General features: G+C 36.4%; 2 protein-coding genes across 7 annotated transcripts; one reads left to right on the plus strand and one right to left on the minus strand.

The window, feature by feature from the left end:
- Window positions 1–1,211: 1,211 nt before the first annotated feature.
- On the plus strand, window positions 1,212–2,568 carry LOC129565416 (rRNA-processing protein UTP23 homolog). The gene is made up of 4 exons (XM_055440316.1): window positions 1,212–1,409; window positions 1,483–1,683; window positions 1,898–2,096; window positions 2,210–2,568. The coding sequence occupies exons 1-4, from the start codon at window positions 1,290–1,292 to the stop codon at window positions 2,452–2,454; spliced, it is 765 nt and encodes a 254-aa protein (XP_055296291.1). The 5' UTR covers window positions 1,212–1,289; the 3' UTR covers window positions 2,455–2,568.
- Window positions 2,485–8,668, minus strand: LOC129565415 (enhancer of mRNA-decapping protein 4 homolog). Of its 6 annotated transcripts, none has more exons than XM_055440314.1 (12): window positions 8,125–8,383; window positions 7,776–7,865; window positions 7,443–7,645; window positions 6,971–7,359; window positions 6,412–6,668; window positions 5,448–6,187; window positions 4,917–5,381; window positions 4,469–4,841; window positions 4,062–4,302; window positions 3,722–3,887; window positions 3,421–3,632; window positions 2,485–3,335 (listed from the first exon to the last, which is right to left on the minus strand). In XM_055440314.1, the coding sequence occupies exons 2-12, from the start codon at window positions 7,811–7,813 to the stop codon at window positions 2,829–2,831; spliced, it is 3,591 nt and encodes a 1,196-aa protein (XP_055296289.1). In that variant the 5' UTR covers window positions 7,814–7,865; window positions 8,125–8,383; the 3' UTR covers window positions 2,485–2,828. The 6 variants fall into 6 exon arrangements, with proteins under 6 accessions (XP_055296289.1, XP_055296290.1, XP_055296285.1 ...); XM_055440315.1 differs by having other exon boundaries at window positions 7,776–7,887; window positions 8,125–8,371; XM_055440310.1 differs by having other exon boundaries at window positions 4,917–6,187; window positions 7,776–7,887; window positions 8,125–8,649.
- Window positions 8,669–12,185: the final 3,517 nt, after the last annotated feature.

The following is a 12,185-nucleotide window of genomic DNA, read 5'->3' on the forward strand; positions in this document are numbered from 1 at the left end:
ATTTCATGATTATTTAGACTTGACTTTGAATTGTTTTGGCTTTGACTCGGAATACGCCTCTAAAAAAGGTTGAAAATATAATTTCAGCTCTAAAAAGATGCAAGCATTCGATATGGACTCACAATTTAATATCACATTAACCAAAGAATTTTCCATTGGAAAAAAAATCGGAAAAAAATTGCGTGAACTTTTCAAAAACTTTTAATGCTTCGCGATGAACTGATTTGATTGTTATTGAATAATAAACATTGATTAAAGTCGGCAAAATGGTCTGGTGCAGAGAAGATTGATTGACTGCATAGTATGCAGTGCATACGAAAATATTACGGAGCGTCTATAATTCGGTTGAAATTTAAATTGTGTTCAAATCATCTCATAAATATATTTAGAGTGTGATATCCATTTTTGTGTTACTGATCTCAGCTAATTGTTGAATAAAACCCAAGTGGTTCCCTGTTGAAATACATATTTTCGATGGAAATAAATAAAAATAAAACCACGCAAAACCTTCAAATCTTCGTACGAAAAAAAAGTTTGGTTTATTTTTGAGAGGTTTTAAAAATCTTCATCAAATTCCAGCTAACGACAGCTGATACAGTGCAATGGTTTTGACTTCGAGTCGATAAGCGCCTTTAATGGTGATTTTGGTTGAAATTTATAATGATAGCACATAAAAAAGACGCAAGAGTCATGTCTGGCTAGTGCAATTTAATGCTTCAATATCCAAGTAAATTTCCATTAGCAAAAAGAATTGCGTACATTTTCCAAATATTTTTCATGTTTCGCAATGAAAATTGAATATTAAATGATAAAAAATGGTAACATTTCTCTGTGCACCACAGATCAGAGATTAACTTCATCCGAAAATATTGCTCGTAAATTTCATTTAATTAGATTTTATGATTGAGAGTCCAATATACGAGTTACTAAAACAATCAATTTATTTCTGAAGTAATAATCTCAAGAGTATGTGCTCTATACGTACTAAGACATGAGTTTATTGTTTAAACAGTTGTAACGGAAACAAAATAAATAAAGCCATAATAATATCAAACAAAAGAAAGTGCTAAAGACACACAATCTAGTCTATTTATACACACATTCACTTGTGTGTTTGAAATTTCAAAGTAACGCATTGAAAAGCGCATGAAAACGCATTGTCCAACCCTGTGCGGCATTGAAGCACGTGTAAACATTCATTTGACAGCAACTGTCAACCATTTGTTGATGTTTTTATTCCAGAATTGGTTTTTGTATCGTCGACTAGTCGCATTGAATAGATTTTCACAATGAAAATCGCTCGTTATAAGAAAGCACAAAAAACATTGAGTTTTTATCGAAATAATTTCGGATTTCGGGAACCATATCAAATATTGATCGACGCTACATTTTGTCAAACAGCATTAATTGTACGTATGTTTGTGTTTTGTCATTTCTTTGCTGTCGACCAAACTTAACCTTTATATTGTTTTTCGATTTTAGTTTCAAATTAGCATCAAAGATCAAATCCCTAAATATTTCCAAGCCGAGACCATATTAGTAACAACACAATGCATCATTTTGGAAGCGGAAAGTCTTGGTGCGAAAGTTCAAGGAGCCACAAATATTGTCAAACAGTTTCTAGTGCACAAGTGTGGCCATGAAAAGGCACCCAAAAATGGCATCGCTTGCATTAAATCGATGGTAAGAATCAATGGATTCATTTCGATTTGGGAGATGCTTCCTATAATAATAAATGAAACAATCAATTTGATTTGTTTGTATTGAGAAATCTAGATTTCAAATTCCAAAACAAATATTCTACAACAATCTCAACCGATGGACTCATTCTTCAAATTGTTCACAACTTTTTTACTACTAATTCATGGATTGATCCATTTTTTTGGAACCATTTCAGATCAAAAATAACCGCTATGTGATTGCAACGCAAGACCGTGAACTGCAAGATTACCTCCGCAAAAAGCCCGGCCAACCAATTATGTATTTGCACAAGAAAACACCAGTGTTGGAGCAACCATCGGAATTAAGTCGCAAAACGGTGGAATTTAAATTGAACGAGTCGTTTAAATTCGGAACGGCTGATGAGAAGAAACTTGGTAAGTTGTTGTTGGTGGACAAAAGTGAGGTTATTGTAAGAAACCAATCAAACTAGTACTAATTGATGATTTTTTTTCTCGCATTTGTTAATGGTTTCTTTACATTCTTGTAGTTGCCATAAAGAAAAGTGAAGGCATCCCAGTTGCGGAAAGAGACGCGCAACCAAAATTGAAGAAGAAAAAGAAGAAGCAGCCGAATCCTCTGTCGTGCAAGAAAAAGAAGAAGAAACCTGGTTCAAGTGCCGCACCGAAAAAAGCAAGCATCGATTCCATTCAAGACAAAACCATTGGAAAGAAGAAGCGTAAACGTGTCAAAGTCCCGACTCATATCAAAGAAATACTGCAAAGTGACAAATAAATCGATATACAAAAAATATGATAAGCTCAATTTTTATTTTTCAAATAAGAAATGCAATTTTAATGTAATTTATTCAATAAATTTTAAACTGTTCACAAAAGTTGATCATCGAAATATAATATAACAATTTGTGTGTATGTGTGTGTGGATTTCGAATCGTTGGAATCAACTAAAAAGAAGACGATAATATTGAATGAATGTATTTTGTTTGTTTTTTTTTGTCGTAATTTTTATGAGTACGGAAACAGATTAAGAGATTTGTTTTTTGTTTTTTGTTTTTTGTTAGGGATTTGAAAGGATGTGGACAAAATATATGTGTGTAGAGTAAGTTATGGTAATGTTGTTGTGTTAATTAAGCGCTTCTTACGATCGTGTCACATGAAACTGATGCCAAATCCTTGAACAGCCATGATGAGCATACGAACGCCAGTGCTGAGCGAACTGTGCGGATTGGCTGACACAAAGTTTTGACAATTCAACAACAATTCTTTGAGAACCTTTGGCGCATGCTCTTTGGTGATGGGATCGCGCATATTCAAATTGATTATGGCATCGGACAAATACTTTTGCTTCAGATCAGTGTGATTTGACATATCGGCGGAGATTTGTTGGATCAATGACAGCAACACGGTTTGTTCCAGTGGACATGGATTGAATACTTGATTGTAATCGGCACGCTCGAGTGCGTATTCAACCAAATGCAAATCGTTTGCCAGCAATGCCTGATGGAACGCTTTGTTGATTTGACCTTGGTTCAACAACGTTTTTATTTGCTCTTGCACATCGAACAGGCTTGGTGCTGGAGTCTGGGCTTGCGAACGCACCGCCATTATAACCGAATCTTCCAAGCTCGCTGCTTGCGTTTCGAAACCTTTTTTGATCTGGAAGTTGATTGAAAGTTTTTAGGTGAATTCAAACAGTTTGGATGGAATAATTGACAAAACCAATTATAGAAATATGACAAACCTCCTGTTTGATGTTTTCTTTCAATGTTTTCAACAGGTTCACTTGCATAACCTTGATATCCTTGTTGATTTCGCCGCTCACACGTTGTGTGCACATATTGACTGTTGCTTCGTTCAAACTACGCAATTGCTCTGGAACAGCTCGCATCAAGTTGGCCAATTCGGCATGAATTGGCTCGTACATTTTTGTGTAGCTTGCAAGTTGATTTGTATCTGGAGATGCAATTCAAAGTCATTTAAAATCATTTCTATTGCTTATTTTCACTTCAAACAGAAATTGAAAATTTTCAAGCGATAATTACATGCAATGGTTCCCTTGTTGAATGTGTCATAGAGTTGCTTGAAGAGTTCAGCGTTGGCCTTTTCGTAAGCCGGCAATACGATCGATCGCATGGATTGAATGTATGTTTCTTGTAAACCACCTTTGATTCCATTAACAACCGAGTGACCGAAAATGTCCATTGTTTGCTGAAATTGAAAATCATTTTCGTTATTCGTTCAAGTTTTGCCAAAATCGTCTATCAAGTGATTGAAGTGTTGACTTTTTTCAATTCTGGTGTCAATCAAACCTAACCTCAATTTAGGTTTACTATAATTTTGACAGATTGGCCAATCAAACAAAATTCGTCGATTTTCCCTTACCTTACTATTGCAAATGTTGGAGATGTTTTCTTTGATAACTTTGTCGGTGATGGTGAGCTTCTGTGCGATCTCGGCTTGAATTTGTGCTTTGATACCATCCAAACGTGCTCCAACCACTGGCAACAAATGTTTCTGTATTTCGTTTACAAACAATTGCGCCAATTGGCCGCTCAACTGATTGCACAATACGGGACCCAATCCAATCACAAGATTATCACGAATATCACGAATTTGATTGTCTCTGTATAGAAAAGAGAAAACTCAATTAATTCATTCATTTTCGGTGGAAAGAAATGCCATCTCATTCCCCTTTTCTTCTCTGTTAGAACTAAATTTCATAAAATTTACTCCAATCGAGTCGTCCAATACTATTTAAAATTCAAACCAAATGGAAACGACATTCTTACCGTGCCATTAAGAACGCTTCAAGCCGTTTGCTGTGTTCGCGTTCGTAGCGCATCAGATATTCTTCGATTAAACGCGACAGACGAAGTTCAAGTTTTTGTGTATTGATTTCCGTGTTTGAAACGGTTTTTGATGCGGTTGCGGCATTGGAATGAGATTTTTTCAGTTCAATGACTTCGTTGCGAAGTTCTGAGAGTTGGCAATTTTGCGTCTGAATGATTTCCATCAACTGATCAAGTTTGATGTTAATATCGTTGATTGGTCCAGCCGATGCTGGGTTGTGGTTGAATGTTTGCATTACAGTCGGTGCATCTGGCCAATCGGTCTTACTTGATGCGGTGATACCGTTGTTTGCTTGGTTCGTGGGTTCGGTCACTAAAAATCGGGGTAAAAAATTTGAAAATGTCTAAATACTCATCATGATGATGATAAGCCGGTCAAAAAACTTACTGTTATTCAAAGTGTAAGTTTCATCATCGTCTTGGTTGCTGTTCTTTTCTTCGTCGTTGCCATCGGCCACATCACCGTTATTTACGCTTGCGTCTGTGTCATCTTGAATGTCAATGGAGTTGCTGTAAAAGTCATTAATGCAATCGGAGCCTTTTTGTGATAAAATCTCTTGAACTTCCCGGCTTGGACTTGATCCGCCCGAAACGCCTGTGGTGAGCATCGATGCTGGTGGCAATGGTGGAACAATTTCTGGGCTGTTTTCAATGGTTCCATTACTTTCCTCCGAAACTTGTTGCAACAATTGCACGTTGTCCGATTCGTCGCCGCTTTGTTTGTTGTTCACCAACTGGAGAAGTGGATTTGGTGCACTTTCCACGGGTTTTTCGCCGGCCAACATGCGCAACGTCGAGTAAACTTCGTTGCTGACGCCTTCAGGTGTGAGTTTACCAGATGAATGGAACGAGTCTGGAGTGAGTAAATTCAAAGCTGACGATGGTTTATTAATCGATTGTTGTGAAGCCGACTTCTCACCCTTGGTCAATTCAGCTAATTTGGCACCTTCATTGCCACTGGTGCTGGAATCAAGCAATCCACGCATCTGAATGCCCGATTTCGATGCGCTCGACAGTGAACCGCCTGATGAGTCATCGTGTGAAGACTTGATATTCAAAATTGTTGCCAAATCATTTGACAATTCTTCTTCGCGTTCATTATTCACACCTTCTGACAATGCCGACACCGAGCTGCCAACATCAACATCTTCGGTCAACGATGGCTGATACAGAACATGACATTCTTGTACGCTCTTCGGTTGCACCAAGAACAAATGGATCACAACACAATAACGATTCAATGTATCCTCATCGTAATCTTCGAGATCTTCGAGCAAGTACATGTCATTGTATGCGCATTTGTATTTGCGAACCGGCGCATCGACAATGCCAAAGCTTAGAATTGGCGATGATACGGGAAATTCGGTGATCGATTTGATAAATGCAAGTGGTTTCGTTCCATTCGAACTACTTTGATCGTTGTCGCTTTTCGAACCGTCGTCCGTTTGCACGATTTGCATGACGTACAAGTTTCGATTCTTGGCATCAGTCAACACGAGATACGATGATGTGGGATCGATTTCGGTTTTGAAGAACATTGGCTTGCCATCAGCCGCTTCGAAACGTATCGTTTGCATACATTCCCATGATGCGCAACACCAAATTTTGTATTCGGTATTGTTGTCACTTGCGGTGATCGCGTATTTCCACAGTGAAGTTCTAGATGGGACGAGGGAGAATAGAGATTGAATTGAAAAATGGGCGAATAGAACCTACTGAATACTTCAGCTGAACACTTCAAGTGAATAAAATCTGTCTGAAAACCCAATCGAAATAACATAATTTGATGAACTGCCTTTTGATTTCAGAAGTAATTTGGAGAACCGCTTTTCAATTTATTTTCAATGTTCATTTTTGACAAATAAAATCCAATTTCAACTCACCCAGCAGCCGATTTGGTATGATCGTCCAAAAAAAATAAGCCATTAACTGGTTTCTTGTCATGTGGCGTCCATTGGTGTAAGAGTCGTGGTTCGTCTTCATTGATGTGGAAATAGACTTGGTAAAAGCGAATATCACCATCTTCAAGTGTTATGGCCAATGTGGTGCCGTCTGGAGACAGCGAAGCATCTGTTATCGCAGACACCTCATCAAACTTCAATGAACCTTCAGTTATTTCGTTAGCATGATGCGTTCCGATCTGAAATAAGAAAAATCATTAAGATTAACTGATGTACTTTAGGTTACTTCGTTGAATATTCAAACGGTTCAGAGCTGTGTTTCTAATATACTTGCACGTTTAACCATTTTTAACCTAAATTCTGCACAGAAACATTCGTTTTTTTCGATATTCGTACGGATCTGTGCAATTTTTCAATGACATTAATCAAAGCAATTTAATTGGCATTTTCAAGATGAAAATTTGGTGGAAAAATATCTAATTCTTGAAAAAAACACAAAAAATGACTTCTGAAAAGAAATATATTAGTCTGAATAACTCACTCCATAGCTATCAACCACCGATCCCACGTTGTAACACTGAAAACTGTTGCCTCGTGTCCAAACCAAAAGTTTGCCGGCATCACTGTCGCTTTCGGTTTCGTTTTCGGGCACATACGGACACCAATTCACTTTGTCGAATCTCGGTACATGACCCTCAATGGGATCGTCAACTTTCAGAAGCAACGTGCAAATGATGCTGTCGTTGACCGTTTCAATTTTATGGATATGAAGAGCGGTATTTTCAATGGAAGCCAATATAATTTGCGATTTAATATGGGCAAACTGTAAGTCAAGCACTTCACTGGATTTGCCACGAATGAGAGCTCGTTGACCGGTGACTGGGTTTGTAACCCGAACCATTCCTTCGATATTACCTTTTTTGCCAGCGACTGCACAAATGGAAAATGAAAAAAAGAGAAAAAAAGCAGTGATAAAGTGTTTTGCTATCAGATTATATATTATAGATAGTTACCTTTAATTGCATACGCAACGTATTTGCCTTCGAGATGCACAGCAATCAATCGGCCAATGTAATTTTTCACCTCCCACTTGTAATCAACGATGTTTTTCAATTTTATTTTCGAGCTACCATGATCGTGCGAACCAGCACTGCCCACAACCACTATGCTAGCACCATCCGTTTCGTGTGCACTTTGTTCGCCACCCTCAAAAATACTATGGAAAAAGAGATAAACGCAGAAATGGAGACAAAAAAGTGGAAAAATGAGCAAATGTTCGGACATTCCGTCACAATTTGAAATGAGTGCAAATACACCATGCAAGTGGATATTGCACAAATACGTACACTTTTTTGAAGGTTATGTCGTTCTCAGTTGTAACCATTTTTGATGTATCTATCACTTGTTTTCGAATTGATTTGTAGAAATTGAACAGTCTGAGTAAAAATGAATTTGCCGCTGAATCAAAATACTTTGAATGTACTAGTTCGGATATTAAAAAAAGCAATGGCATGCCCCGAAGAACGAGCCGATTTTTTTCTTCTTTAGATTGGAATTGAATCGACTTTCTGTTTGCAATGCGAATGTCAATCGAATGTTTTTTTCACTCTCTGTCTTGCGCCATTAACAGTGAATTTTATGCATTTTCACTGCACAACACCGGCGTCCAATAAGAACCAAAGAAAACCAAATTACCTCTAACACACAACGCACACGCAATTATTCGATGCGAATTATGATGAAATGATGTTATTATCGTCGAATGTCGGCGGCTAAATAGTTTGTGCTCATGAACTTACGTTATAAATATACAGGAAAACTTCAAAGTTTTTTTCTCTATCGTTTCAATTCTGTACGGAGAGCCTGTTGTGTGAAACAAGCATCACTTTTTCATGATTTGACAGTTTGATGATGCGCCTTGGTGACGTATAAAGGTCGTCTCAGTTTTCAAACCGTTTCAATGTGGCCATCTGTGGTTGCGCTCCGAACTATATGTCAAATTCACCGGCTATATCAGCTATCGCACTAGTTTTGCTTGTAAACAACCACAGTTGATATTGTTTGGAAATTATTCCTCACTCAAAGCGATTCTTCTTGCTCAAATCGATAACAATCGATGTAAACGTTGAATGCGTTAAAAAATACGTCAAAATGAACTGATCAAAATTCAACACGAACTGATGTCTTGTTTCAAACAAGTGTTTGGTACTCTATTGTGACGTATAACCTGAACCAATTCGCTGTCTAAAGCTTTCATAGACAAATATAAACTCAATCAAAATTGCGCCTCTTTCGAATTGGTAGGAATAATTAGCATTTCCGATTTTAGATCATTATTATATTTCACTCAAACCATAGAATTATATATAATTTTGCGATTTCAAATGCAAATCGAGTGAATGAAAATGAATGAATTTTGTACTGTTGTTTGTGCATACATAGCGATACGAGATTAGATTTATGCGCAAAATTCTTCCGGTTGGATAATTTACACCAAAATCTCTGATAGACATTTCAATCAGAGATGACGTAAATGTAATATCAATACCACGAACCACCAAATAGTATACGTTTTAGCATAGCCCGCGGTAAACGACGAACCATCTCTGATTTCAATCAAACGATTTTATATCGATAACATTCATGTCTGAATTGAATTGTATTTAATTGTAGGCAAAATAGCTATCATGTTATTGTGAGCAATTGTGCACCTTGAATATCAAAAGTGCCTATGTGCTAAAGTCAAAATCCGATTTCTATCTGAATTCCGTATTAAAATATTCTCAAAACATTGCTTTCAATTTTTCGCCAATATCTCAATTAAATTTCGTACATTTATCACATCTATTTATTTTATTGTTGAACAATTTCAACCTAGGGGGATTTCTCACGAAAAAAATGAATGAATTCTTATAAATTTTGAAAAATTCCTTGAATTCGGTCAGATTCGATCAATTTTTGTCAATGCGTGTAAATAAATCTAGGGGTTTCACGCAAACTCGAAGGCCGAAGATTTTACTAAATATCTGGAAATAAAACCATTTTATGTGTAAACTATAGATATTGCTTCTTTTTATTCATAAACTCGAATTTTTTTAGAATTTTTTGAATCTAAAAATTCTGGAAGTGGGTTTTGGTGGATCCTCAGGATTGTTCAAAACCGCTCCTGGTTCTGGAAGTGGATCCTCAGGATGGACCAGGGCATTGTCAAACCCAGTCTGATCCATCCTGAAGATCCACCAAAACCCACTTCCAGAACCGGGAGCAGTTTTGAACGATCATGGGGATCCACCACTTCCAGAACATTATTTTCAAGGTGAATGTTGGATTATTTCGAAATAATACGGATTTTGGTGAATCCCAGAGAATTTTAGAGAAAAAAGAGAAATATTGAAATTTTAGATGAATTTTAAGTTGCGTGAAACCCCTAGAAATAAATGTACATTTACACTGAACTTTTGAATTATGCTTCAATGAAATTGTTCTGGAAGTGGGTTTTGGTGGATCTCAAGGATCGTTCAAAACTGCTCCCGGTTCTGGAAGTGGATCTTCAGGATGGGCCAGGGCAATGTCAAACCGGATCTGGTCCATCCTGAGGATCCTCCAAAACCCACTTCCTTCTGGAAAAACCAATCGTTTGCTGAGCGCAAACCGGAAGTATGTATCGTCGAAGTGCCTTCCATTGTTATTGTTATTGAAACAGGTTTTGGCTATTACACCTATCCGATGCTGGTCATTGAAACAAAGATGAATGCTGAAATTCGAAACTGGAGTTCCGATGTAAGTTTGGAGTATTTCAACATATAGAAGTAATGTAATGTGTAATCTATTACTTATTACAGCCCATTACAGTAATGGCTATTACATTCATCCTATTACAGGTCATATTACAAATGTAATATGATATCCTATTACTATTACTTTTACTATTACATGTAATAAAGGGTGTTTTTTTATTCAAGCAAAATCGTCATTTCAGTACATTTTCATACAATTTCAATAAAAAAAAAGAAATACTAGAAATTTTTGCACATTTGCTCAAACTTCTTGTGTGAGAAATCCCCCTAGATTTCAACAGAAATATTATGAGTCAGCAAATGTTCCCTTGATTTTCAATTTTTCAATTTTTGGACATGAAAATTAAATTCATCACATCAAATCATCTGTTTCTCTTCTTGACAGTTTCAGTTACAGTGCATTCAATTATGAAACAAACTATCATGCGTTTCTTGTGGCGTATCTTTTTGATGGGTTTATATGCTTTGAAATAAACAACCCACGTGTAGCCACTAATGAATGGTACAAGATCTAAGTAGCTAAAATTAATGGTGGCATTCGTAACCCTGACTAAGCCTTTATTGAGTGGACATTTTGCTCGCGGTTGTGTGTGCTCCACAGCGTCGCTCCAAATTTTGTTCTTTTGACCCAAGATTTCACAAAAGTTTGGTACAATGTAGGTGGCGAAATGACTACACTGATTCATTGCGAGGTCACATCGTTCGCCAAGAATTTGAAGCTGAAAATTGGGAAAATTTATGTGAAAAATATTAAAATCACAAATTGTTTGTATCACACATACTTCAATTGGCCCGTTTACGGTTTCGTCTATCGCGAATTCTGCATTCACTCTATATTTGCTGTTAGCGAAGTTTGTAAAGTTGACATTGAAATGGATTGGATTCTTTTCGTCGCCTGTACATTTTCCATGTTTGTTTATGATTAATGTTGAAGCTTCCAAGTAAGCGTTCTCCGTGAATAACTTGAATACGAGCACCATAGTCAAAAGGAATCGATGTCGCAGCATTTTAATTGTTGAACAAAATAGACTCTTCTTCATTCCGAATTGATTGACTATTTCGAAAAGACAGAAGTGATTTTAGCGACGCTTTCATGTATAAACCGTTCCCTGTCATGTTTCTAAGCAAATTGTTATTTATGTTTCCGTTTCCGTTTCCGATTTCAGATCAATATCGCATAATGAAAACGTTGAATTAAATAATTTTGCCATTCCAAATGCAAATTAAATGAACGACAATGAGTACACCTACATTAATAGAACAAAACAAGATGAGATTTATTTAAAAAAATCCTTTATGCACGTCCATTTGAATCATTTCATTCAAAATTTCTAATCAAAATGTCAATTAAATAATTCAATATAGGTACAATTTATTTCCGCTTCAAAGTTTTTGTGCCAAACTCGAATTTCGATTTTGATCTGAATTACAGATTTAAGTGTTTTCTCATGACATTTTTGAACTATTAAAAACAATGATTATGCATACAGCAAAGTATATTTTAATGTCATTACGATGATAGCTGAAATACGAAGAATTCGTAGTAACAATTTTCGGCAGATTCTTCAGATTGGCTATTTGCTACAGGGTAATAATAGTCGAAGCCATACAACTAAATACTAAATTGAACGGATGACACTCCAAACAATTTATTTCTGAATCAGTTACTTAAAGAAAGTTGCTATTTGGAGATTGCATAAATAAATGGGCTATCGAAATAAATAGATATGAAAACAGAAACGGATTCAAAACTCTCTTTTTTCTTCATTAAATCTTGTATGAAGACATTTTATTTGCATGTATTTAATCATTAGTTTGATATTTAAAACAGATTGCAATTGCTCCGAATGTGGTTATTCAGAAGTTGTAACTAATTTATCCAAAATCATGTCCTTTTCATAACCTACGGTTCATTTTTGCGAATCAGTATTCATTCACCACTATTCGCACCTTGTTCCC

Source organism: Sitodiplosis mosellana, unplaced genomic scaffold (genome assembly GCF_009176505.1).
Source record: "Sitodiplosis mosellana isolate CC-2019 unplaced genomic scaffold, AAFC_SMos_1.0 Smas_scaffold_2, whole genome shotgun sequence".
NCBI classification, from domain to species: domain Eukaryota; kingdom Metazoa; phylum Arthropoda; class Insecta; order Diptera; family Cecidomyiidae; genus Sitodiplosis; species Sitodiplosis mosellana.

Bases quoted from the DNA above. Each gene is read 5' to 3' on its own strand.
- LOC129565416 (XM_055440316.1), top strand. From the start codon at position 1,290: ATGAAAATCGCTCGTTATAAGAAAGCACAAAAAACATTGAGTTTTTAT. The intron at 1,410-1,482 runs GTACGTATGTTT...TTTCGATTTTAG, and splicing joins TTTGTCAAACAGCATTAATT to TTTCAAATTAGCATCAAAGA. The intron at 2,097-2,209 runs GTAAGTTGTTGT...ACATTCTTGTAG, and splicing joins GGCTGATGAGAAGAAACTTG to TTGCCATAAAGAAAAGTGAA.
- LOC129565415 (XM_055440309.1), bottom strand. From the start codon at position 7,942: ATGCCATTGCTTTTTTTAATATCCGAACTAGTACATTCAAAGTATTTT. The intron at 6,188-6,411 runs GTGAGTTGAAAT...CGTCCCATCTAG, and splicing joins CATACCAAATCGGCTGCTGG to AACTTCACTGTGGAAATACG. The intron at 3,888-4,061 runs GTAAGGGAAAAT...TTTCAATTTCAG, and splicing joins CCAACATTTGCAATAGTAAG to CAAACAATGGACATTTTCGG.